The sequence below is a fragment of the Durio zibethinus genome, chromosome 21 (assembly GCF_047325235.1).
Source record: "Durio zibethinus cultivar Kanyao isolate XHJ-2024 chromosome 21, ASM4732523v1, whole genome shotgun sequence".
NCBI classification, from domain to species: domain Eukaryota; kingdom Viridiplantae; phylum Streptophyta; class Magnoliopsida; order Malvales; family Malvaceae; genus Durio; species Durio zibethinus.
The window spans coordinates 14,646,399-14,673,196 of record NC_143182.1 but is presented as its reverse complement, the minus strand read 5'-3'; the positions used below and the strand labels follow the sequence as shown (position 1 = coordinate 14,673,196).

The following is a 26,798-nucleotide window of genomic DNA, read 5'->3' as shown; positions in this document are numbered from 1 at the left end:
TAATCAAACACACGAAAAAATTACACACAGAAAATAATAAAAATAACAAAAAAAAAAGCAATGAGAGTTTGGGCAAAAAATTATTTTGATTTTGAGTAATTTTATTTTCATTCTAGATTTGGAAAAGGTTCTAGTGTGATTTTGAAAAAATTAGTTCATAAATAGATTCCCTAGGTGAAGATTTGTTGCAAAGAGATTTTACTAAAATTTTCTAAAAAGAATTTCTAGAAATTTTTTAAAATTTTACATATTTCAAGCAATTTCTTGGTGCGTTTTTGAAGATCTTGATGACTTTTTCGACAAATTTGAACATTCTGATAAAAGATCTCTAGTTTCCGGCAAACAATGTTCATCCTAAAGAGAGAAGCGGAAAAGAAAAGTGGAAGAGAGAGAAAGAAAAGGGAAAGTGGAGAAAAAGAACAATTTTTTTTTTTTGCTTTTATAATTTGTTGAAACAATGTTATTTCAAGCAGTAAGACCCACACGTCACTCTGACCCGAACCTAAATGTAACCCTCTTTTGTGCCCAAGCCATCTTCAAGCTGAGTTGAGTTATGAACCGAGTTGAACCATATTACTAATTGAATTGAGCCATTAACTGAGCCACTGAGTCGTTGACCTAGCATATTAAAAAATTTATTTATTTATTATTCATTTTGTTTATTTTATTATTTATTATTTGTTTAAATTAGAGGTATTTTGAAAAAATATTTTGGAAATTAAGTTCATGGAACCTTGTCAATATATTGATGGTTTTCGTAATAAATTTTTTTAAATAAAATTTTGTAAAAATATTGTAGGATTTTATTAATTTTTTAAAAATATAAAATTTTTTGGAAGTGAAATCTTGCCAAAATATTACAAGTTTCATAATAGGTTTTTTAAATAAATTCTTTTAAAATATTAAAGGGTTTTATTAAATTTTGAAATAAAATCTTATCAAAATATTAAAAAATTTTATAATAAAATTTTTGAAATAAAATTTTAGTTTTACTAATTTTGAAGAAAATAGTTTTTAAAATAAAATTTTGTCAAAAAATTGGATGGTTTTATAATAAGTTCGTAAAACTAAAATTATGTTTAAATAATGGAGAATTGTTTTTAAAGTAAAATCCTGTCAAAAAGTGAGGGTTATATAATAAGTTTTTAAGGATAAAATTTTGTCGACATATTAGAGGATTTTGTTATTGTTTTTTTTTTTTTAAGTTAAATTTACTTTATATCTTGTATAAAGTTATAAATCTTTCGATGATGAATTTGTTAAAAGGTTACAATAGCTTTTTCTATATAAATGTTTAGGTGAGGAAACATTTATAAATTACTATAAAATTATTTGAGTAATTTAAGAAAAGTTTCTAATATCAAAGGTTTAAGTTAAAATTTTATTTTTTTATTCTTGTATAAAAGGTTTTTTTTAAAGAATAATTAATGAATCTGACAGTAAAATAATTAAGCATTAATATTTTAAATTAATATGAGATTGTTGATAATTTAAAATATTGTGTATCACACATTGAATAAAAAAAACTTTCATTTTGATGAATAAATTTAATGTTTATATTAATTATTTATATTTTAATAAGAAACGTATCTTTATAATAATTAATAACTATTTAAATATGTTTAAACTTTTATTTTTAATAGTTAAAAATAAAAGTTATAATTATTTTGTTGATTATAAATGTTCAAACATAAACATTTATATTACATTTAAACAAATTAACAAGGATATAATTGTTCAATAACTACAAAAAAAGTTTTTACGCATAAATATTTTTACTATTTTACTTGAAGAGTTTTGAACTTTTATTTAATTATAGAGATAGTTATCTTTAAAAAAATGTTATTCATGTCTCGTATTCAAATTTGATTTTTATTATTTTCATGCTTGTATTTTTTCAAATATTTTTTGTGAAATAGACAATTATGGAAAAGAATTTTCGTAAATTATTTCGATTTTTTGGATTTGCTTTTTCATTTTCACAATAAACAGGATAACAAAAGTAGTTTTAATCTGGATTTAGGTTTTATGAGATGAAACGATGCGGAGAAGAAGAGAAGAAGAAAAAAAGAGATGTAAATAGATGTATAAGGGTTTAATGGCAATTTGTTAAAATTTATTTAAGTAATTTAATGTAAGGATATTTTGGCAATAAAAATTTTGGGATGTAAAAAGGAATTTTTGAGTGCAAATAGAAGCTCCCTTTTAATTAATTATTTCCAAAAAAAAAAAAGAAAAAAAAAAGAGAAGAATTTGATTTTGAAGGGATACAGAGATGAAAATATGAGGGCAATGACAAAGAAGAGGTTGGGTCTTAGGCTTTTTACCCTGTGTTGAATACTTAATATTGGGGCCGAATATTTCTGTCAGAGCCTTGGGGGCGTTTTGTTTGTGCTTAATTTACGTCAAATACACATACTGTGGCAATATGGAAATTTATTATATCCCTTGGTTTAGCATTTACTTTTCTGGTTCATCGTGCTTTTTGGGTTATGAGTCAAACATAATTAGAAAATGGAAAAGAAAAAAAGAACAACTTCTAAGATGTCATTTTTCATGAATCATACTGAAATCAAGCAATAAAAGAATGCATTAATATGCTGTGTAGATTTTAGAGAGGTAGCAGAGAGAAAGCTCTATGAAAGAACAAATTAAAATATTACAATTATAATTTCAGAGTTTACATCTTAGTATATTTTAAGAGACAATTGAAACTTTAATCCCACCAGATAATTAAGAAAACATCAGATCAAAGCAATAACAACTTACTTTTTATTTCACCATACATAACCCTTGTTTGGATTCAGGATTCCAAGAGGAGGTTGAGCACAGCTGCAACAAAGAACATAAACCCAGATGTCTCTTCCTTGATCATGAACATGAAAGGATGATCTGCTACAAAGCTTGGATTGGATACCTTAAACATTGCATTTAAAATATAACAGCAGTGCAAGCTGCTGCTTAAGTTCCTTCCTCGTTGACTTCAACGAAAGACTTGGAAAACATCTTCCTGACAAAAAGTCCCCGTGGTGAGTCAACCATTTCTGGAATCTCTGCTTATCTCTGTCCAAAGGTAGGTTTAGTCCCAATTCTATCATAGCCTCTGACGCTTCAAACTCATATGAGAACTTGAACCTTAGGAACCAGAAATCAGAAGTCTTCTCTTTGACAAGATCGAATGGCTTATTAAAGTATTCAGGGTTGGACTTGAACATTTGCAGTAAGTTCTTCAGTCCCCTCTTGCATCTGGCGGGAAGAAATACATGGCAAATTTCCTAGTGGTTTGGCTACTTCTGTAAGGGAGTTTGAGAATTTTATAACCATCAAATGATCGGTAACGATATTGCTCAAATCCAACACTAGTCATGAAAGGAACGTGAACTTTTTCACCATTCAGAAGGTGAAATACTCTATTTTCAGTTTTTGATGTATCAAATAGTTGAGCCCATGTGACTTTGAAGTAAAGTTCATTTGCAAGAATAAAGCTGTGTATTCATTTAGAGACTCTAAGGCCTCAGCTGTGAGTAGGTTTTTTATGAGTCCTCTTGTTGCAGTCTCAGCCAGGCATTTATATATATGTATTATATTAATAAAATTATTATTTAGTATCTTATTTTAAGTAAAAAAAATTATATTTATGAATAATTAAAATGTAATTTATATTAAAAATAATATTTTTATGAAAATTATACTAAATTAAAATTATCAAATTAATTTTTGATCAATTCGATTCGACTATAAATTATATATATATATATATATATGTGTCGTGATTAAGTATCAATAAATAATAGTTTAATTTCAAATCAAAATCAAAGTCTGATTAAATTATTAAAATATAGAATCAAATTTGAGGTGAATATAAATCTCCCTGACGTGACCCATTGCCATTTTAAAATAAAGATGTCCACGGGACACCCTCATTAATTTGACTTATTTTTCTTTTTTTGCTTTGGCCATTTCTTTTTTAGTTTTATTTTTTATTATCTATTTTGGTATTTTTTATATATGTTTTGAAATAATGGCAATAGAATTATCCACGATGCACTCCTATTTGGGTTTTTTTTTTTTTTTTTTACCTTTTGTTTTTAAATAAAATGAATTTTGTAAGAAATGGGGTTAATGGATGTAAGGGTGTTGAAACAAATTCACATCTAATGGATTTCAACCATCGATCTAATAGGAACAATATTTTTAATTGTAATTAGGGCAAGACAAGATAGCTTTTCTTTTTTGAAAATTACGCTGAGTCGAAGGCAAGTTTAAAATACTTTACCTCATCCCGTATCTTGATATATATAAGAATATATATTATTATTTATTATGTTAATAAAGTTATTATTTAATTAAGATATAATTTATACAACAACAACAACAAACTAAGTTTTATATTTTATAACTTTTGGGTAGGCTATATGAAAGGCAAATATATATATATCATATTAAGTCGTAATTTTAAGTTTTACTGCACCATTAATTTCTATAAAAAACAACCTTTTCATTTATTTTCTTAACCTTCGTATTGTTTCTTGTTACTTGCGTTCATGTCTTTTGTAGTCTATATCTAAAAGTTTTAGCCTATCCAAAATCTAGAAACTCATTTCTCTTAAATGGTACACAGATAAATTTACGTTTTATATGTCCAAACCATCTCAAATGGCTCTCTTTCATCTTTTTCTTAATTCAAACTAGTTATAATTTTTTTTGAATATATTTTATTTTTGATTTTATCTCTCCTAATCTTATCACACATTTATCTAAATATCCTTATCTTAACTACACTCATTTTTTTTTCGTGTTGTTTCTTAATGGCCCAACACTCAATCCTATATAACGATGCAGGCTTTACAATTGTTTTATACAATGTAACCTTTAACTTTAAAGCCATGTTGTGATTTCACAACATCTTCAACACACTTTAACACCTCAATCATTCTGCTTAAATCTTATGATTTACATCACTTTCTATCTTATTATCATTTTAAATAATTGATACCAAATATAAAAAATGATTACTCTCTGACTATGATATAATTTATATCAAAAATAATATTTTCATAAATATTATACCATTCATTTTGAGTCAAATCAAGTCAAATGATGTATGCATATATATGTCAAGTTATATATAAAAAATGATAACATGATATAAGGTCAAAGTTGGAATGAATATAAACCTATTCCTACTTATCCCGTTACCATCCTTAAATGGAAGTATCAATGTATTTGATTTGTTTATAAAAATAAAATGCATACACTATCCATAAATTAATTGATAAATTATTACTAATCATTGTTTTTATTAAAAAATTATAAAAAAAAATTATACCCACTGATTTATTAAATTTAATAGTATTAACTATAAATTAAAAAATTTTAAACTCGCAATAAAACGTAGGTATATTACTAATAATCGCATGAAAGTTTAATTGACAATAAAAGAATTGGAACTAAGGCCCCATTTGGATGGTCAATTGTCACCATTGCGGTGAGATTATACCCCCCAACTGGACTGGCCGTGCATTTAGATTGCAAGATATGTTTCGTTTTCGTCGCGTTGGAGTTATTTTTTTGACTCGAGCTCATGGCTCTAGTGAAAAAGCTCGCAGCCCATTATATCTTTCCCTCTCTATCTTTATTTTATTTTATTTTTTTATTTAAAATTTTTAAAATAACTTTGTTAATTCAATATAATAAATAAAATATGATAATTATAAAATATAAATAATTAAAAATTAAATAAATACTAAATTTTATAATCAAATAAATATTTAATAAATTTAAAAATAAATATTTTGTAATTAATATAAATTAACAAAAATATATAATCACATAAATAATAAAAACAACAAACTTTTAATATAATGTTTTTTAATAGTCATTTTATTTTTTTATTATATTTAATCTCATTGTCACTGTTATTTTTATATTCAAATACATATCAAATTATTAATTTTAATTTTATCTTTATACTAACCAATTATATCATTACAATAATTAATCTCACTTCAATCATTATTTTTAATTTCATCAAAATTAATTTTATCGTTTATCTTAATAAATCTTAAAATGATACAATTTATATAATTCGAGGACTAAATTTATTATTATGTCAAAATACCATAGTCAAGAATTGTGATGGAAGTTTCAAAATAGTACGATGCATTTTACATTAGGAAATATGGATTGCCGTTCCAAAGATAAAATGTCGATAAAAGAAGTGATTAATCAGCCATATAGATAGTATAATTTTTTTAAATTGTATTCACAAGGGTCAAATATATAATTTTGTTTGTAAATTACGATTTAATAGTATCATAATTTAAAAGGAAAATTTTTCGCAGAATTTTTTCTTCATTTCAGTCTTTGCTTTTTTACAATAAGGTTTCTTCCGTTCGTCTCTGTGGTTCGTTTTTCTTAGTTATCAAAGGACCTTTTATTGAAAAAATGTTTGTGGTGTTTTTGTTGAAAAAAAGTTTAAGAGAGAAGGGAGATTTATTCATTTAATAGGACGGGTAAATTATAAATTTTAGAAAAAAAATTTATATTAAATTTATAAATTATTTATATAAAAATTATTAAAATAAAATTCAAATCTTATCAATTCAATCAATCATATATTCATAGTTTCAGCTTACGCCAAGACTGAAATAATATTTTTATGTGATTCCAGGAACATTATTAACCATCCTGAATAATAAAATGGAGAATTCTGATTTACAAAAACTTCATATTTCAGAGAAAGCTTATCAGATAACTCCAGGATTTGAACTATTGTAGTACAATAATTGTGTCACGGCCCTTCTTATTGACAATAGGGGATACAAACAACCGAGAGACAACCCCACAGTTGGCCAAATTACATAGCTGTATAATCAATCATTAGAAAGTGGACAATGGAAAAGAAATAGAAAAGAGTGGGTGACTAGACCGTGATAGTTATTTTTGGAGAATTACACGTGAAGGAATTATATTCAATTAAGGGGAAGATTTCCTTGGTGAAGTAGAGGCAGGGGGGATACCTGGGAAAGGAGGTATAGGTGGGAAAGGGAATGGGGGAAGCGGAAACGGGAAGGCTGGTGGTGGTGGTGGCGGTGGTGATGGTGGAGGAGTTAGTCCTGGAATTGGTGGAAAAGGAAAGAATGGTGCTGGAGGTGCTGGAGGAGGCTGAAATGGATTTGGAGGAAAAAGTGGTGGCGGTGATGATGGTGGAGGAGTTAGTCCTGGAATTGGTGGAAAAGGAAAGAATGGTGCTGGTGGTGCTGGAGGAGGCTGAAATGGATTTGGAGGAAAAAGTGGTGGCGGTGATGATGGTGGAGGAGTTGGTCCTGGAATTGGTGGAAAAGGAAAGAATGGTGCTGGAGGTGCTGGAGGAGGCTGAAATGGATTTGGAGGAAAAAGTGGAGCCGGGGGAGGCTGAAATGGGTTTGGAATTAGTGGAGCTGGTGGAGGCTGAAACGGGTTTGGAATAAGAGGAGCAGGAGGAGGTTGAAATGGGTTTGGAATTAGTGGAGCTGGTGGAGGCTGAAATGGGTTTGGAATTAGTGGAGCTGGTGGGGGCTCAAAAGGGATAGGAGGAAGCAAGGGAGGAGGCTGAAAGGGGTTTGGAGGAAGAAGTGGAGGAGGCTGAAATGGGTTTGGAGGAAGAATGGGGGGCGGCAGAAACTGGTTTGGAGAAAGGATAGGAGGTGCCGGAACAGGGTCATCTGGTTGGAAAACTGATGGTGTTGAAAAGAATAACTCAGGATGGACAACATTTTCTCCTGATGATTCTTTGTTTTTGAGTTGTTTGGGATTCTGAACACTTGATTTTTGGTCACATAGGCTTGGTTGTTTTAGTGGCTTGAAGGTGAAAACCCCAGCTGAGAAAATATGAGTTCCATGATTTCTTGACTTGAGATGGAGTGAAGATGAAGTTGCGGTTGAGGCCACAGCACAATGCGGCTCACTGCTTCTAACCAGTTTCACTGAACATCCCTTGATTTTCCTGACATGTTCGCCAACTGAAAAGGGCAAATGAACTTTGAATGCTCCATGCTCATTGGTTTTCACTTCTTGCCGAATACTAGGCCTTGAAGTCCCATCTTTGCATTCTACTGCAACAGATGCACCTGCACAAAAAATCCAAGCAGAAACTCCATCAATTGAGACTAACTGATGGAGACAGAACCTTACGGGAATAGGAGGTAATAGAAACTTGGAATGAAACCTGAAATGAAATGGCTAGTCCTGGAGAAATCCTCTAGGAAACATGTATCACAGTAAACAGTTCCAACAACAACTGCAGATTGCTTCTGATCATGGCCACCCTCCGAGAAATTATTAAATGAGAAACTGAGCCACAATATAAAGAAAAACCAAGGCATTTTCTGGTCTATTTTCCTTCCTGGAAGCTCTCTGGGTTGTTAATCAGAATTAGTGCAAGGATATGCTGTTTGTAAAAAATCCCTTGAACTTCTATTTAATTCAACAACTAAAAAATATAAATCTTATCTTTAGATTGCGTAAAATAAATAAAAAAAAAAAAACCTTATCAATATTTGTAGCCTGTCCCACCAAGCCTTCTTTATGTCATTCATGCAAAAACCAGCCAACTGCTAAACTGCAGCCGTAAATATAGGTTTATTTCCCACAATCAAACAGCTCAAAACCAAAGGTAATTTGCAGATATAAAAGGTCCTAAAAATGACATTTTCTAGTTTTGTTTTGCTTACAATTTGTTGATTTTGCTCCTTTGTTGCAGTAAAACTTTCACTTGGTTTGGGATAGTTGAGGTCCCTGTTGGTTCACGAGACCTTTTAGAGTAGCAACAATATAATTTCATGTGACCCTAATTACATGACAAAAACCACTGTCAACTTGAAAATGGCAGTTTATTTTGTTCTTCAAATTCCAACAGGGCCGAACATGCTGCCAGCTGCACCTTGTACCTCTTATTTGCAGAATGCAATCAACATAATCATTAGTGTATCGTAAGCTCCGACAAACATAGACTACTTGGCCATACCTTCTCTTATCTAGGTAAAATTAAATTTCTAATTCTAACTAATGCTAAAGTTTTAATCATCACGATCGGATCCGTGTTCAAGATTAAAGTTATGATAGGATAGCGACTCATAAGTCTTATCAAATAAACATGATTTTATCAAATGTGAAAACCAAGATTTTTTATTTTAATTTTTTAATTAAAATGTAGAGATTCGAATTCAATTATTTGATGACAGCTGGAAGCAACAGCTACCATTAAACCAAAACTTTAGCAATGCATTTGTATCAATGGCCTTTGGTTTAATGGCGCCAACCAAATCAGTCTGACCACTATCTAACACGAGCATCTCTCAATTTCTTAGGTGCAAATTTAGGCAAATGAGTTTTAGATTTGGATGGATGATGAAAATTAGAGGGTGGTTCAAAGAGCAAGCTAATAATCAGGATTTCACTATCAAAATTAAAACTAACTAGGATTTCGTGAAACTTTTTTTCAGACAGCTGAAGAGATCAATTAAATCACATGATTAATTTGATGCTAGGTAAAAGTTAAATCCATGGGTGCATTTCCCCATATAGTTGACTTGGTCTCTATTTTCCCCGTATTGTTGACTTGGTCTCTATTTCACAACTTTCAGTGCATTGTTCTAGGAGATAATAAGGTTTAATACCCAAAATAACCCCTTAATAATTGTATTTTTTTAATGTGATGTATAAATTAAAAAATTTTTAAATCCATTGCTAAACTTTATTTTTATTTATTAAATTATCTTAATTCTTAACACATTTAAAATAAATGTTGATGTGTCAATCAATATTAATATGAATGACACATGACTATCAAGTGTCATATTAAAAAATTAAAAAGTTAAAAAATTATTTTATTATTTAAAATATATATATATAATGGAAAAATAATATTATGTTTTATTATTTTTTAAAGTTATTTATTATTATAATTTTTAAAAAAAATTTTATTTTTTAAGAATTTGTGATAAAGTTAAATTTTATTTTTTAAATCAAAATCTAACTTTTACCAAAAAAAAAAAAAAAGAAAAAGGTAATAAAAATTTTTAAAATTTCTCAAAAATGATTTTAAAATTTTTTAAATATAATACATTACAGCCACATCATTGCTCATGATAACCGCATGTCATCCATTTCAGCATTGACTATCACATCATCATTGTTTTTTACTGTATTAAAGGTGAGATAACTTAACAAATAAAAATAAAATTTAAGTAACGATTTAATATTTTTTTAGTTTAAATATCAAATTAAAAAAATACAATAGTTCAGAAGTGATGAGTTTGTCTAGTTCCAGGTATAGAACATCCATTTGCGATTTAGGGGTGTTAAAAACATGTCGTTTTCTTCTACAAACACAACTTTAGAAGTATCCCATGTGATCTAATGTTTTTCATTTGCTTTACAAGAAACAGAGAAGTTAGATGTATCCAAGCAAAAATTCATGTCGACCGGGTGCGGTGTTAACATCAAAGTCTTGAATTTATGTAATAGTCCACAATGATATGAGTAATCCTATTAAGAAATTTAGCCAAAATAAGAACAGTTTATATCAAAAACCAAATAATTATATATTCCATAACAATCAATTAAAATTTGAATTTCATCAGAATATTTTAAAAAATCATATTTATAACACTATTAGATAGTCCAAAACATTTTATCCTCTTAGTGATTTTAAAATTTTCAATTATTTATCAAACACATTTTTAATGATCTAATCAGAGATAGTAACCAAAAAATAAGGCAATTATATATATAGAGAGAGAAGGGATTAATATACATTGATTTCAATAAATCAAATTAAAAGATGAGATTGAACTATTTTTTTTTTCTTTTTAACTTGTTTCTCATCATTTGAATATACTGAAATCAATATTTAAAAAAAAAGTGTAAAATTAAAATGTTTTACATTGCTATAAGTTGATCCCTTCTCATATTTATATTTTCATTTTCTCCTCTTAATTTTCCATTTTTCAAAAAAAAAAAAAAGTAGATCCAATTCTATATATATATATATATATATATATTATATTTCTTTAGATATTCATAACACAATATTTAACTACACTGAATTTTTATGTTATATTTGAAGTTTGTATATATATATATATATATATATAAAACTTTTGACGTATATAATTTTGACCGATATAGTGAATGTTCAACATATTCTATATATAACTCCAAATATCATAATTTAGGAAAATTAAAATGTTTCCTGAATGAAATCTTAGAAAATTTTGAATCAAGACATAACCCTAATTTAGCATTACTTTTGCAATTGAAAAAAGCTCAGTTTAGAAAAAGTGCATTTAAAAAGTATTGTAAAAAATTGCTATGAAAATTTATGATTTAAGATTTTTAAGTATTTAATATTGTATGAAAAATTAAAATGTATAAAAAGTATATGTTGTTGGGAAAGAAAAATAGATTATTTTTGTCAAAAATAAATAATTTTATAATTTTATCTCAAAATCATAAATCTTAAATTGCAAATGCAGCTTCCGATTAGCTTTTGCTGTTGGTTCGCTTTTAACAGTTAAAAAATACTTTTAACACAAATCATATTGTATTTAGCATTGTCTCTACATTAAAAACTTTGTTTAGGAACCCAAACACAATATTAATTGAGACCATAATCTAAATTATTGTCATATTTTATTAACTATTATAATAGTGGACTGTTGCATAGTCTGCTACTTCTTAAAAACATGTGTTAGGATTAAAGGGTATTTTGAAATTTTAAGACTATATGATGCATCTTTTTTAAGCTAAAATATATATATATATATATATATATATATTTATATGCTTTTATAAAGTGTTATACAAGAAAATGTTAGATACTAGGCTTCTATATATCTAATTGGTTTTTTATACTAAACCTTTTTGTGAAAGTTTGGGCTGCCAACAAGAAAACACCACCATTGAGCAATTGCTTATTGCCTCATTGTAAATCTGTCTTTCGCTCAGTGTTTTGGTTGAGGTGAGTGGCTAAGAAGAGTAATTAAAATAACAATATATATAGTGAATTTTTATTTATATATGAACTAGATATGCTTCCTTTTCTTTGAACTTTTGAAGTATATAATTTCAAAAGATATAGTGAATTGTAATGGTTTTTTAACATAACATTTAGTATTTACTTCAAATATGATGATTCTGGAAAACTACATCTTTCTAAAATAAAACATGAGACAATTTTGAATCAAGACATAATCTAATTTATATTCATTTGTTATTAATTTATAATAAATATTATTAAAATACGAACTGAGAGACTAGGAGTATTAGTTAAACCGCCTAACCTAGGGAATTGGCCAATGAAAAGTTAACTTAAATACTAATTCTTGATTAAGACATTATAATAGAATTACGAGTCCTACTTCCAAAAGCTGTATATATTCAGCAAGTAGTAATGAAATTAGCTTTACGTTTCATAGATGGTTAGGGTTAATAACCAAAACCGCAAGTAGAATTAGGAAAAGGGGAAAACGGACTCAAACTGCTATTAATTACTCCTCCCCAAAGGTATATATAAGTTTAGGAAGAACAGTTCCTTAAACTCTTTGTTCCTTCGATTTTTTCTTTGATTATTGCGTATTGACCTTATTTCGATCATTTACTTTTATCAACAACCATGGATTTTCCTCTAGTCAAAGGAGTAGCAATTAGGAATGGTTTAACTATGGAGTGGATCAAACTTAAGGTTCTTGACAAGGGTTCCGACGGAGTGGGGCACATGGTGAAACCAGTAAACTACGTTTTTGATGATCGAGTTTTCGCTGTTAGGTCTTGTCGTTACGAAGATTCTAGTTCTGTTCAAAAGGAATTAGAAATCCTGGAACAGTTTGCTGATTGTGGTAATATTGTTCAATGCTATGGAGATACGTTGAGTATTAATCAGGGGATGCTCGTTTACAATTTGTTTCTTGAATATGCACCTGGTGGTAGTCTTTTGGATTTGATGGTCAAGAAATATGGGGGGCAAGATACCCGAATGTGATGTGAAGTGCTACACCAAATTGCTGCTTGAAGGGATTCGGGATATTCATGATAGAGGCTATGTCCATTGTGATCTCAAGCCGGCAAATATCCATGTTTTTCCTCCTGATCCATATGGGTCCATTAGCAACCTACAGATCGCTGATTTTGGCCTGGTTAGACGAGCAGGAGAAAGAAATATGCTAGAGGCGTAGGCTCGGATGCTAAATTTTCCAGGTACTGGAGTTTACATGCCATCAGAATCTGTTACTGATGGGAAAATCAGTACTGCCTTAGATATATGGTCCCTAGGGTGCATTGTTCTTGAGATGATCATGGGAAAATTACCATGGAATATCATAACTGGGCGGATTTGGCGATCAAGATTGGATTTTCAAGATATCCTCCAAAAATACGAGAAACCATGTCAAGCATTGGGAAAGATTTCTTGATGAAGTGTTTTTCCAGGAATCCAAGTGAAAGGTAGACTGCTGATATGCTATTAAGCCATCCTTTTCTTCTTTCAGAGTGCCATTCGTTGTCACCTTCAACAAAACCTCGTCATTGTCTTCCTTGCATGGAAGAACTGGAGGCAATGTACGTAGCTCTTTTAGATGCTTGATTTCTTTTTTTTTTTTTTTTTTGGTCTATGTACTAGGAATACAATGTCTGATAATATAAATATTTTACAAATAATCTCTGGTTTGATATCATCCTTAGATCATGAAATTCATGACCTGTTGCGGACAATTTCTTTTTATTTTGCTTTCCATACTTGTTTATTGTAAATAGGGATTTGGTTTCATTACTCGTGTCTTTGGTGTTGGTCAGATGCAATTCTGAAATGTGAAACTCCCATTATACATATCTAGATATACAAGAATCAAACTCTTCAATCTTAATATACTATAAGACTATATTGATTTGTAACGCTTTAGAATATGAAGACAAAAATTATAGTTTAATTTGGTTGTTGTCATACTAGATCCATTGGTTGGAAGTAAAATCATAAGGATTTCAGAATATTGTATTATAAGCTAAGTGAACCTTAAATGATATAGTTAATTATGACTTAATTAAATATATCTTGATTTTTATTGAAAATGAAAAATTACTTCCTAAGTTTGTTACAAATGAAGTTTTAGATTATTAAAAAATACTATTTGTAATAATAAAAAATATTTTTAATTCATTCCTAGCAATGTCAAAAGATAATATTATATTTTCATATAAAAACTTTAACATTTAATGTAAATCAAATTTACTAAGATGTTGGTTAAATTCCAAGCCAAAAAGTTTATATAAGTGAGTTATTCTTATAAATACAACATATAATTTTTTTTTCTAAAAATATATTAACTTATTTTTAATTGGAATAGACATAAATAATAAAAAATTACTGAAATAACCTTGAGTTAATCCAAAATTTTTTATTTAAGATATATATACATTTGGATATGTATATGAAAATTTTATATTTTTTGTTAAAATACCATTTGTGCGTTTAGATAAAAACAATAACCTCATGCGTCGCGCCACAAACTAATTAATATTAATATTTTATATTGGGTTGAACTTTATTTATACTACATTTGCGCAAGGATTGATTTTTAAAACTCGAAATCTTGCCTAATATTTTAACAGAGTTGAAAAAAAATATATTACGCTATTTAATATATTTAGATTAAAAAAGAGGTCTGCTTACAAAAAATAAAAAATCTATTTTCTCTTCACAGAATTTGCTAAGCCCAACTCGACAAGTCTTGAATTATATAAAATATCTATTGCTTTTTATATTCAATTATATTACTTCTTTCATCCCAGAAATATTGTTTTATTTCCATACCTTTAATTGTTCCAAAAAATTGTATTGTTTGAAAAATTAAAGAAAAATCATTCTTACTTTCTTTCAATACTCTTTAACTGTAACTATCCATTTTTTTTCTTTTTCAAAGTAAGGGTAATTCAAGAAAAAAATTATAACCAATAAAAGCAAAAATTCAACTTAAAGTAGAAAACTTAACCAGTTATACTTGAGATTGCACTTTTTATTTTAAAACAATATATAAATTATTTGATTTTTTTTCTCAGCATACTATAAAAATCATAATTCCTTCAAAAATTGCAATAAAAAATCTTCTTCTTTCTCTGCTTTCGGCCGATCAACTTGTCCCCACTACCTCTTCCGCCTTTGCTGTCGCTCATTAATGTCAACAATCTACCAAATCCCACCCATCAGACTCTTTTGGTCTCTTCTATATCACTATCAACTTAATTCTCCGAAAAACTCATGAATTAGCCTAGATTTAAAGATTTAACCCAATATTCTAAACCACCAAAAACCCTCTCTCCATCATCAAAATCAACTGAAACCAAGATATGTTATTCCTTAACCTTAGTTCTTCGTTTTCATAGTTTCAAATTCTCTAAACTATCCATCTTGTTAGGAAAATGGGGTCCAACCCCATGTAAGTGGTTTTGGACCAAGTAAAAGTCATGGGCCTTGATCTTTCATTTTACACAGAGCCCTAGCTACTTAATAAAAAAGAGGTGGGGTTATTTTAAGTGTGTGTCAAAAACCAAGCAGAGAAAGAAGAAAAGCCAGAAAAAGCAGAGAGAAAAAGGAGAAAGGAGAGTTGGTTGAACGGAAGTCGATCCGTAGTCCGATTGAGTTGAAACCTTGTCAGGAGGTTTATGATTCAGAGTTCTACATTCTGAACGGTGAAGATAGGGTTTGAAGCTCTCTAGGAACAAATTTAGGGTGTATTTGTTGAGTCACTTATTTGGTGATATTTCTCCAATTGTTTCTCTAGTTGTTGATTCGCTCTAGTTTTAGCTAGAGAAGAACTTTGTATACCTATTATTTGATAGTGAAGATTTTTCTGATGGTCTGTAGTTTTTTTTTCTCTACACTTGAGGTTTTTTCACATAAATCTTGGTATGTTTTATTTTTTTTGTATTTTTTATTATTGATTGTTGTCTATTGTTTTGTATTGTTGTGATTATTACTTCAGGCGCAACAAGTGGTATCAGAGCTAGGGTTATTTTGAGACATCAATATAGAAGCAACCCAGGATAGAAGTAAATTTTGTTTGAGATCATGAAGGGTGATACAGGTTTCATGATAAAATTGACAGCATCGAATTATTCAATTTGGAAGCCTATGATGGAGGATCATCTATACTACAAAGATTTGTATGAGCCAGTATTGGGTAATTCGGCTAAACCAACAAATATGAAAGATGAAAGCTGGAAGAAGCTAGGTAGAAAGACGCTGGCTACAATAAAAAAATAGATTGATATCAGTGTGTTCCATCATGTAGCGCAGGAGTCAGATGCTCACATTGTTTGGCAAAAATTGATAGCATTGTATGAGAGAAAAACAGGTATGAATAAAGTTATACTTGTTAAAAAGCTTGTAACTTTACAGTACAGGGATGGACGATCTGTTACAAAGCATTTGAGTGATTTTCAAGATATATTTAATTGGATGACTACTATGGAGCTTAAGATGGATAATGAAATGAAGGCATTATTTTTTTTGGGTTCATTGTCAGATAGCTGAAATACTCTAGTTGTGACTGTTCTTAATTTAGCTCCTGATTGTAAGGTGACATTAAAGATGATAAAGGATAGTATGCTTAATGAAAAAGCAAAGCAAAAAGATGTAGACCCTGAGAATTAAGCTCTGATCATAGAGAATAGGGGTAGAAATATCGATAGAGGTCAGGACTCAAAAAGTCGTAATAAGTCTAAACATAGATCCAAGTCTAAAGGTAAAATGAAGTGTTTCTATTGTGGTAAGACAGGTCATATAAAATGAAACTATAAAATCTTGAAGCAAAAGCGAAAAGATAAGAAAGACAAGAGTTCAGATGATGGCAATGTTGCAGTAGTGAATTCAGATAGTGATTCAGTAACTTTGATTTATACACATGGTGATTGTAATCATGTTAGTGATTCCGACATTAAGTGGATAATTGACACAGGAGCGACATATCATTGTGTTCCTAAAAGAGAGTTATTTACAACTTACAAAGTAGGAGACTTTGATTGTACCAAGATGAGAAACAAGAGTGTGTCACAAATTGTTAGATTTAGTGATATTGTTGTACAAATTAGTACAGGCTGCATGTTGACTTTGAGGGATGTCAGACATATTCTAGATATGAGAATGAACTTGCTTGCTATTAATGTCCTTGATAAAGAGAGATATGAAAGTCGACAAAAGAATAGACAATGAAAGCTTCCCAAAAGATCTATGGTAGTTGCAAGAGAAAAACTATGCTGTACAATGTATAAGACATGGATGCAATTGAACGATAACCAGGTAAATGCGGTTGAAAATGATGCTTCAGCAAACTTGTGACACAGAAGGCTGGCACACATTAGTGAAAAGAGGTTACAGGTTTTGGCAAGGCAGTCTCTTATTCCCTTGACCAAAGGTATGTCTCTCGATTCACGTGATTATTGTTTGTTTGGTAAGCATCATAGAGTTTCTTTTCGTAAAAGTTCTCAGAGAAAAAAAAATAGATTGGAATTAATTTATTCTGATGTATGTGGTCCCATTTAGGTTGAGTCATTGGTGGTAGCAGATATTTTGTTACTTTTATTGATGATGCTTCACGTAAAACTTGGGTGTATATGTTGAAATACAAAAGTTAGGTACTACAGTATTTTTAAAAATTTCATGCCATGGTTGAAAGGATGACAAGGTTATCATTGAAGTGTATTTGAACTGATAATGGTGGGGAATACACATCTAAAGGATTTGAAAAATATTGTTCAAAGCATGGTATTAGGCATGAGATGACAGAACCTAAAACACTACAGTATAATGGTATAGCTAAAAGAATAAATCGTACCATTATAGAAAAAGTTAAATGTATGTTAAGGATGGCAAAATTACCAAAGTCATTCTAGGGTGAAGCAGTTAACATGGCTTGTTATTTACTTAACAGATCACCATCAGTTTTTTTGGGCTTTGACATTTTAGAAAGAGTGTGGATAAGAAAATATACTTCATACTCTCACTTGAAAGTTTTTGGGTGTAAAGCATTCATGCATGTGCTGAAAGAGCAGAGATCAAAGCTTGACAGTAAAGCCATACAGTGTGTGTTTGTAGGATATAGTGATGAGGAATTTGGTTACAGGGAATGGGATCCAATAAAGAAAATGACAGTCAGAAATAGAGATGTGGTCTTCCATGAAAAAGAAGCGATAGCAAACCTTGAGAAAAATGAGAAGACTACACGACTTACTGTTGAGTGTGATGTTTCAACATCGATAGGGATTCAACAGGAAAGAGCCACAGATGGCGAAAATAAGCAAGAAACAGAACTTGGAAATATAAATGAGCCAGCCACAGTTGGTGATGAGCCAGATGCAATTAGTTTTGAGCAAGGGGAGCAATCCTTTCTACCTGAGAGTGTTGAGCAGAGAGAGCTATCTTTGGCATCAAGTGATGTAAAGTCTCAGCCCATGAGATCTACTAGAAAGTGCAAGCTATCTACCAGGTATCCAAGTTCATATTTTATTTTAGTTATTAGTGAAGGGGAGCCAGAAAGCTTCCAAGATGTGCAGGTTACTCCGGATAGATAGCACTGGTTAAAAGCAATGAAAGAAGAGATAGAGTCATTGCAAAAGAATGATACTTATGATCTTGTTAAACTTTCAACAAGGAAGAGGTCATTAAATAATAAATGGGTGTTCAAGTTGAAAAAAGATGGTGACAAACTAGTGAGGTACAAAGCTCGATTGGTAGTAAAAGGTTTTTCTTAGAAACTAGGCATCGATTTTGATGAAATTTTTACTCAAGTTGTAAAGATGAGTTCTATTCGAGTGGTACTGAGATTAACAGCTAGTTTGAATCTTGAGCTTGAGTAACTTGATGTTAAAACTGCATTTTTGTATAGTGATTTACAGGAGGACATTTACATGAATTAGCTTGAGGGTTTTGAAGTGAAAAGGAAAGAGCACTTAGTTTACAAATTAAAGAAAAGCTTGTATGGCTTGAAACAAGCTCCATGAGTACAAAAAATTTGATTATTTTATGGTGAGCCATAGCTATAAAAGAACAGCAGCGGATTCTTATGTGTATGTTAAACAATTTCATAATGGTAACTTGATTATCCTATTATTATATGTTGATGATATGTTGATGATATGTTGATTGTAGGACAAGATACTAGTATGTTTGCAAGTTGAAAGAACAATTATCTAAGTCATTTGATATAAAAGATTTAGGTCCAGCAAAGCAGATTCTTTGGTATGAACATTATTTGGGATAGGAGAGCTAAAAAGCTATGGTTGTCACAGGGAAAGTATGTTGAACAAGTGCTTGGTAGATTCAACCTACAACATGCTAAATCAGTTAGCAATCCACTTGCCAACCATTTTCATTTAAGTAAGAAATCTTGTCCAGTGTCTAAGGAAGAGCAACTAGCTATGTCTAGTATTCTTTATTCTTCTGCAGTCGGTTCTTTAATGTATCTTATGGTTTGTATAAGGCCTGACATTGCTCATACAGTTGGTGTAGTGAGCAGATTTCTTTCTAATCCGGGAAAAGTTCATTGAAAAGCAGTGAAATGGATTTTTAGATATTTAAAGTGTACCTCAAAAATGTGCTTGACTTATGGAGTTCCATAACCAGTTCTAGAAGGGTTTACGAATGTTGACAAGGCAAGCGATCTTGATGGTAAGAAATCTACTTCAGGGTATTTGTTCACTTTTACAGGAGGAGCTGTATCTTGACAATCTAAGTTGCAGAAGTGTGTTGCTTTGTCAACTACAGAGGCTAAGTATATTGCAGCAACTGAAGCATGTAAAGAAATGCTTTGGATAAAACGTTTTCTTCTTGAATTGAGGTTGAATTAGAAAGAGTATGTGGTATTTTGTGATAGCTAGAGTACTTTAGATTTGAGTAAGAATACCATGTACCGTGCAAAAACAAAGCACATTCATATTAGATATCATTGGTTACGTTCAGTGATTGAAGAACAATAGATGCTATTAAAGAAAGTCCATACTAATAAGAATGTAGCAGATATGTTGACTAAGCTACTTCCCAGGGAAAAGCTTAAGCTTTACAGTAACTTGGTCGGAATGAGTTCTTTGGCCAAGGTAAGTTTCAAATGAAACTGCTATGGTGATGAATCTCCTCCTAATGGGGCTGAAGGGGGAGATTGTTAGGAAAATGGGGTCTAGCCCCATGTAAATGGTTTTGGACCAAGTAAAGGCCATGGGCCTTGATCTTTCATTTTACAAAAAGCCCTAGCTACTTAATAAAAAAGAGGTGGGGTTGTTTTAAGGGTGTGTCGAAAACCAAGTAGAGAAAGAAGAAAAGCTAGAAAAAATAAAAAGAAAAAAAAAGGCAGAGTTGGTTGAACGAAAGTCGATCCATGATCTGATTGAGTTGGAACCTTATCAGGAGGTTTATGATTTAGAGTTCTACATTCTGAACAGTGAAGATAGGGTTTGAAGCTCTCTAGGAACAAATCCAGGGTGTATTTGTTGAGTCACTTATTTGGTGATATTTCTCAAATTGTTTCTCTAGTTGTTGATTAGCTCTAGTTTTAGCTAGAGAAGAACTTTGTATACCTATTATTTGATAATGGAGATTTTTCTGATGGTCTGTGATTTTTTTCCCTCTACACTGGAGGGTTTTTCCACGTAAATGTTGGTGTGCTTTATTTTTCTTGCATTTTTTATTATTGATTGTTGTGATTATTGCTTCAGGTGCAACATGTCTGTGACTATGAGCCACCACCACCATCACTAACATTACTACCTTTTAAAATCCCAAAATGACCTCTTTCCTCATAGCTTTCTCATCCAAAAAATTGAAGTCAAACTCATTCAAAACAACTTTAGACCTGAAAATGCCCACACCTAAAACATCATTTTCCCTTTTTATTATTTTGTGCTTGTTATACATTTTTTAATGTGTTAATGCTAATGAAATCTTTGGTTGTTTTGTGTTTTTTTTTTGTTGTTTCGGGTAAGGATTTTTGTGATGGTGTGCTAGGTAGTTGTGGTAGTGGAGATGGGTTTCTATGGATAGCATGCTATGTAATTGTGGTGGTTGTTGTCTTTTTAGTTACCAACAAATGGTTGTGTTTCCTTGCTTTCTTCTTGATCAGCTTACTTGTGCCAAATCATTATCTTTGCCAAAAGCTTTCTTAAGTTTCTTTGCTAGAACCTAAGAAGCTTCTCATTTCTTTTTTGTTAATTATAAACAATTTAATTTAACTTTATTTGTCATAACAGTTTTAGAGACTACTAAATAAATTTTAAGAATTTCAAAATCAAAATAAGAGGAGTTGCCTCTAATTTTTTCTATTAAATGTGATTAGCCACCTAAAAATGTTTATCTTTCTAATAAATTCTTAAAATTAATTAAAACTTATTGAAAAAATAATTTTGTCCACGAAAAACAAAATCGGGTTCAAAAATACTGTTACGTTTGAAAAATGATTATCACGCCTACAACACCCATTGTAAAAACAATATTAACTGATCATATATTATCCTTTTGCTTTGATAAAAATGGCCTAATTCTAATATTTAAACTAATCCCTTCAATTTTTTCTTTTTTGCAAAATTCTTTTCAAAACTTTTTATCTAGAATAAGATGAAAATCTTTAGTTTTGGAACATTTTCTAAATTCTTCAATATCTAAATAGGATTTTGAAGAATATTCCTTCACTTAAGATTCTCAGAATAATCTTTAAATTCTAGCATAATATTCTTTTATAAAGAATAATTATTGGAAAGTTCTCTAATATCTAGGTAGAGTCTCAAGAATTATTTTTACTTAGGAATATTCATTTTTATTTCTAAAAATCCTTTCAAAATTTTGTTTTATCATTTCAAATTTATTGCCAATAGGTATGATGCATGTAATGCCATTTACAAATAAAAACCACACTTGGCAAAAAATCAATTTTATTTCATTCTTTTAAAATCTTTCACTTTCACATCTTTTATCATTATTTCTTTAATAAAATATTTAAAAGTAAAATCCTTCAGCGATAGCAAATTTTCTTAATTCTCTCCTATTTAGGCAAATCTAAGCAAATTAATCATTTGCTTAAGAAATTCTCATACTTAATTCTGGTAAGAATGAAAATGGCATTTCTTAGTATAAATATTATTTGAATTCCCTCCAATATCTAAGTAAAGTCTTCAAAGTTTTTTGTTTGAAATTGTTTTTTTGCCACTTTACATTTACTACCAACAAGCATGATGCATGTAATGCCATATGAAATAAATGATGCAAATAAAAATCACACAATAAAATTAATCAATTTTATTATATTCTTTTCAAATCTTTATTTTTATACTTCTTACCATCATTTTTTTGATAAAAAATTTTAGTGATAGAAAATTTTCTTAATTCCCTAATATTTTGGTAGAATTTAGGAAAACTGATCATTTATTTTAAAAAAATCTTATAATAATTTTGTCAAGTAAAAAAAAATTTTCTTAAAAAAAAAATCATTTAAATTCACTCCAATATCCATGTAAGGTTTCAAAGTCATTCTTTACTTAAAAATATTATCTCATATTTTTATTTTTGAAACAATAATAATAATTATTCCATAAAAAATTACACAAGCATTCTCATTTTTATTCTGTTTAAGATACTATTCTTTAAGTTTAAAACAAGCAAATGAAATAAAATAAACAAAAAAATGAAAAAAGAATGATAATAGGTAACCTATATTAATAAAAAATATGGTATACCTCACTAAGGCTGTGTGTTATATTCCAAAACAAAGAATTCATCAGGCCCAAAGAATAAACTACTCGGCCAAAGAGGTGGTCCAGGTTGGATCAAGGCCAGTTCACGAGTTGGGTCAAAGTGAATAGGTTGGGTCAAGTCTAAATCGTGAGTCAAATCGAATTAGGTCAATTTTTTTTTAACACTTTATAAAAGGAATAATTTTTTTTTTCATTTCAATCCTCTCTTTAGACAAAAAAATTCCCAGCTGTATCAAAAACACCATAGTCAATCCCTTAAGCCTAGTTTGGTCAACGGCCATCGAGCTTGCCTCTACCAACCAACATAATTTGGCTCCCAAATTTTTGCCATAAACTCCTATCAACTTTCACGTCTAAAATCCAACCCAAATTTTTTGAAATCACCTCTTCAAAGCCTAGATCTACCTCTAAAGTTATGGCATAAACACCATAAGATTTCCCCCGCCACCATTTCAAACATCAGTTTTTCACAATATGTCCTTTATCTAGCCATATCCTCCATTTCCACAAAGTTTGAAGTCCTAAAACTTTCTATAACACCCTAAATTGAAATACCAAAAAAGGTTTTGAGGTTTTTTCTTTTCTTTTTTATGTTTTTTTCAATACTTCTGCTCCTTTCCCTAGGAAGAGGTTTTTTTTTATCCTTTTTTTTTGTTGCTTGACAGTGTTTCCATGTAAGGGTTTCAGGTGCGTTATTCCTTTTTGGTACATGATTGGATTTTTCTATTTTTTGGTATGGTTTTGATTTTTCAGTTTAGGTTTATTTAGGTACCTAAACTATCATGGGTGATTGTTGTAATGTTTTGAAATGGGGTTTTGAAATGAGACATTAAGCTATTATTCAGTGGTGTGTGATGGCTTGGAAATGGATTTTTGGTGATAGGCAAGTGGTTTAGGTTAGGGATGCTGATGAGGGTGGTTGAATTGGACTACTTGGGGCTTTTTTTTTTTTTTTGGTATTGGTAGCTATTTAGGGCATGAGATGTCAATTGGCTAGAGTGTTGGGTGGTGGTGTAGGATTTCAGTACTTTTGGTTGAATGGTGAAAGGTTTCAAAGGTTGTAATCTTTGGATGGATAAAGGTTTACATGGTGGTGCAGGTTGTTTCGACCGAATAAGTGTTAGGGTAGTTTAGAGGGCACTTTTGGCTAGATAAAAACTCGTCCAAATTTTGTTTATGGATTTTTTTTGTCATCTTCCTTTTTTGTTGATGATGGTCTAAAATGAGATGGTTTTTTATCTGATGGAAAAATCGAGTTTTTGTTGTTTATGCCTCTTGTTGGGATTTCTTGTTTTGAAACAAATCGCTTTTTTTTTTCATGTGTCCCATTTTTTTGTCATCCTTCTTATGCTATGAATTATGCTAGGAACTAGTGACCCCACCCAAAAAACACCTGCTATAAATGGTTTTTTTTTTTAAAATGGTTTCTTTTGCTGCAAATGTTGGATTATAGTTGTCATAGTATCATTGCTGCATTTCAGGGAAAGAGAAAATAAAGATGCCTATAATGGAAGGAAATGGATGTTTGATTGGTTGACGATAAGGATCTATAGGGTAAAATTGGGGTGAAAAATAGGAGCTAAGAATGGGAAACAATTGGAGGGAGAAAAGGTGAGAGGGGGGCTACCATTCAACCATTCTTTTTCTTTGTGAAATTTTTGTTTGTTGTTTTTTTTATTAATTCTAATAAAATAGAATTGGGCTTTAAAGTTTAATTTGGACTTGAAATTAGGCTTTGGACTTTTATTGGACCTTTAAGTCCAAGTGATTGGATTTTAAATTGACCCAAAATTAGATTGAATTAGACGTTGGCTCATGTAAAATGATAAAAAAAATGATTAATTTGAAACAAGCCCAAACGAACCAAATTCAATTTAAGCCCTTAAGCCTGCCCAAATCAAAATGTTAAAATCAAACGCTAAAATCGAATAAACTCAAACTATTTTAGACAAAATTAGGTGTTTATATTTGTCTCACTTTATGCATTACTGGGAATAAAAAGTAAGACAAAGATATAAATAACAATTTTGTCTGGAGTTAAAGATTTAAGGAATTTTTTTCAAAAGTTTTTTTTTCTTTTTTTAAACTTTGTGATTCTTTTGAAATTTTCTAAACTTTGGTTTTTTATTTTTCATTTTTGAATTCTCGAAAAGCTTTTCTCATTAGAGGCTCCATAATTTTTCAAAATAAATCTAAAAGCTCTTCTAATTAGAAGGTCCACAACTTTTGAAAATAAAACTAAAACTCCTCTCATTAAAAGTTTTACAACTTTTGAAAATAAAGCTAAATGCTCAACTCATTAGAAGCTCCACAACTTTTAAAAGTTTAAAACATTTTGCCCAAAAGACTTATGAATCATTATCATTTTTGCCTTAAGGTCTTAGGGATTATGCTCAAAAGACTTGCAAATTATTCTAATCTTTCCCTGAAGGTCTTACAAATCATTTTCTGAAAATTTGCTTTTCCAAAGGAATGAAATGTTCAACTTTTTAGATTTTTTGAAACCTGGATATCACTACAAGGAATTTTGAAAAGATTTAGGATATCAATACCAAAAAGAGCTCGGATATTGCCACCAAAGAACTGTAAACATTTTTAGATATCACCACTAAATATAATACAAAAGAATTTCGGATATTGCCATAAAAAAGAAGATGACTTCGGATATTATCACTAAAGATAACTTGGATATAGCCATTAAGTGAATGTAGGCGACTTCGATTACCAATACAGAAGAAGAATTGGATGTCACCACCAAGTGAATACAGATAACTTTGGATATCACTACCGAAGAGGACTTGGATATCACCACCGAGAGATATTTACAAAATCTCCTATTGAAACATTTTAATGAAATTCTTACATGAATACTCAAATATCATCACCAAGTGATCTTGAAAAAGATTGGGATATCACCATCAAGACATTCTAATGATAATTAGACATAAATATTCAAATATCACCACTAAGAAAATGTAAAAGCTTAAATATTACCATCGAGTGAGTTTTAATGATAGTTCCCACTAAAAAAATGAAAAAGCTTGGATATCACCACTTAATGAGTTTGAAAAAGCTTGGATATCAATGCTAAGTGATTCTAATGATATCCAAACATGAATACTTAGATATCGCTACCTAGAAAATGAAAAAACTCATATTTCACCACTGATAAGTTTTAATGAAAGTTTTTGTCAAGGAAATTTTAATAATATTCAAACATGAATACTAGGATATCACCACTGAGTGATTTTGATAAAGTTCAGGTATCACCACCAAGTGAGTTTTATTGACAACTCCTATCAAGAAAAAGAAATTCAGACTTTAATACTTGGATATCAACATTGAATGATTTTGAAAAAAACACTCGGATATCACCACCAACTGATTTTGGAAAATGCTTGGATATCACCACCAAGAATGTGTAATGAAATTTCGATATCATCACCAAAACCTCATTTTTCCATCTAACCATCTTCATTTTTCTCAATTCCTTCTTTATTCTATCTTTTTCACAACTTAGAAAAACTTGGATTTTCTTTTTCTCTTTTCTCAAGCTTTTCAAAACTAATGAATGTAGTTATGCCTAAAGGCACAAATGCCAATGTTCCTATGCAAATGCCATTGTTCCTATGCAAATGCAAATGCCACAAACATGCATCCATCATTTTTATGATGCAAATGCCCCCCATAAAAAAATAAACATGAATATCCTTACTAATGACGAAAATATTTGTTTGTTTTCTTTAATAATGCAAATGCTCCCTAAGAATGTAAATGCAAAATTCATTATCATGGATTCATTTTCGTCTTGCTTTTATCATTCTGGATTTTTTTCAAAGGAATAAAAGAGTCTTTTATGAACATTATCATTTATTTATTTAACGTCATTCTAATTCATTACAAATATGATTCAACCATACATTTTCTCAATTCATTAAAGGGATGCAAACTTGGTAAAGAATAAAAAAATGGGCATTCTTTATTGAATGGAAAACTTGTTAAAAACAAACCAAAGGTAAAAGCAAATCACT

At 30.0% G+C, this 26,798-nt stretch overlaps 1 protein-coding gene and 2 pseudogenes across 1 annotated transcript; 1 reads left to right on the top strand and 2 right to left on the bottom strand.

Moving 5' to 3' along the window:
* Nucleotides 1–2,625: 2,625 nt before the first annotated feature.
* On the bottom strand, nt 2,626–4,934 carry LOC111306538 (serpin-ZX pseudogene; annotated as a pseudogene).
* Nucleotides 4,935–6,606: 1,672 nt separating this feature from the next.
* Nucleotides 6,607–8,487, bottom strand: LOC111306274 (uncharacterized). Its single transcript, XM_022904175.2, has 2 exons — nt 8,210–8,487; nt 6,607–8,111 (listed from the first exon to the last, which is right to left on the bottom strand). Exons 1-2 carry the CDS (start codon nt 8,364–8,366, stop codon nt 6,979–6,981), a joined length of 1,290 nt encoding a protein of 429 aa, XP_022759910.1. The 5' UTR covers nt 8,367–8,487; the 3' UTR covers nt 6,607–6,978.
* Nucleotides 8,488–12,658: 4,171 nt separating this feature from the next.
* LOC111306537 (mitogen-activated protein kinase kinase kinase 20-like) lies at nt 12,659–13,624 on the top strand (annotated as a pseudogene).
* Nucleotides 13,625–26,798: the final 13,174 nt, after the last annotated feature.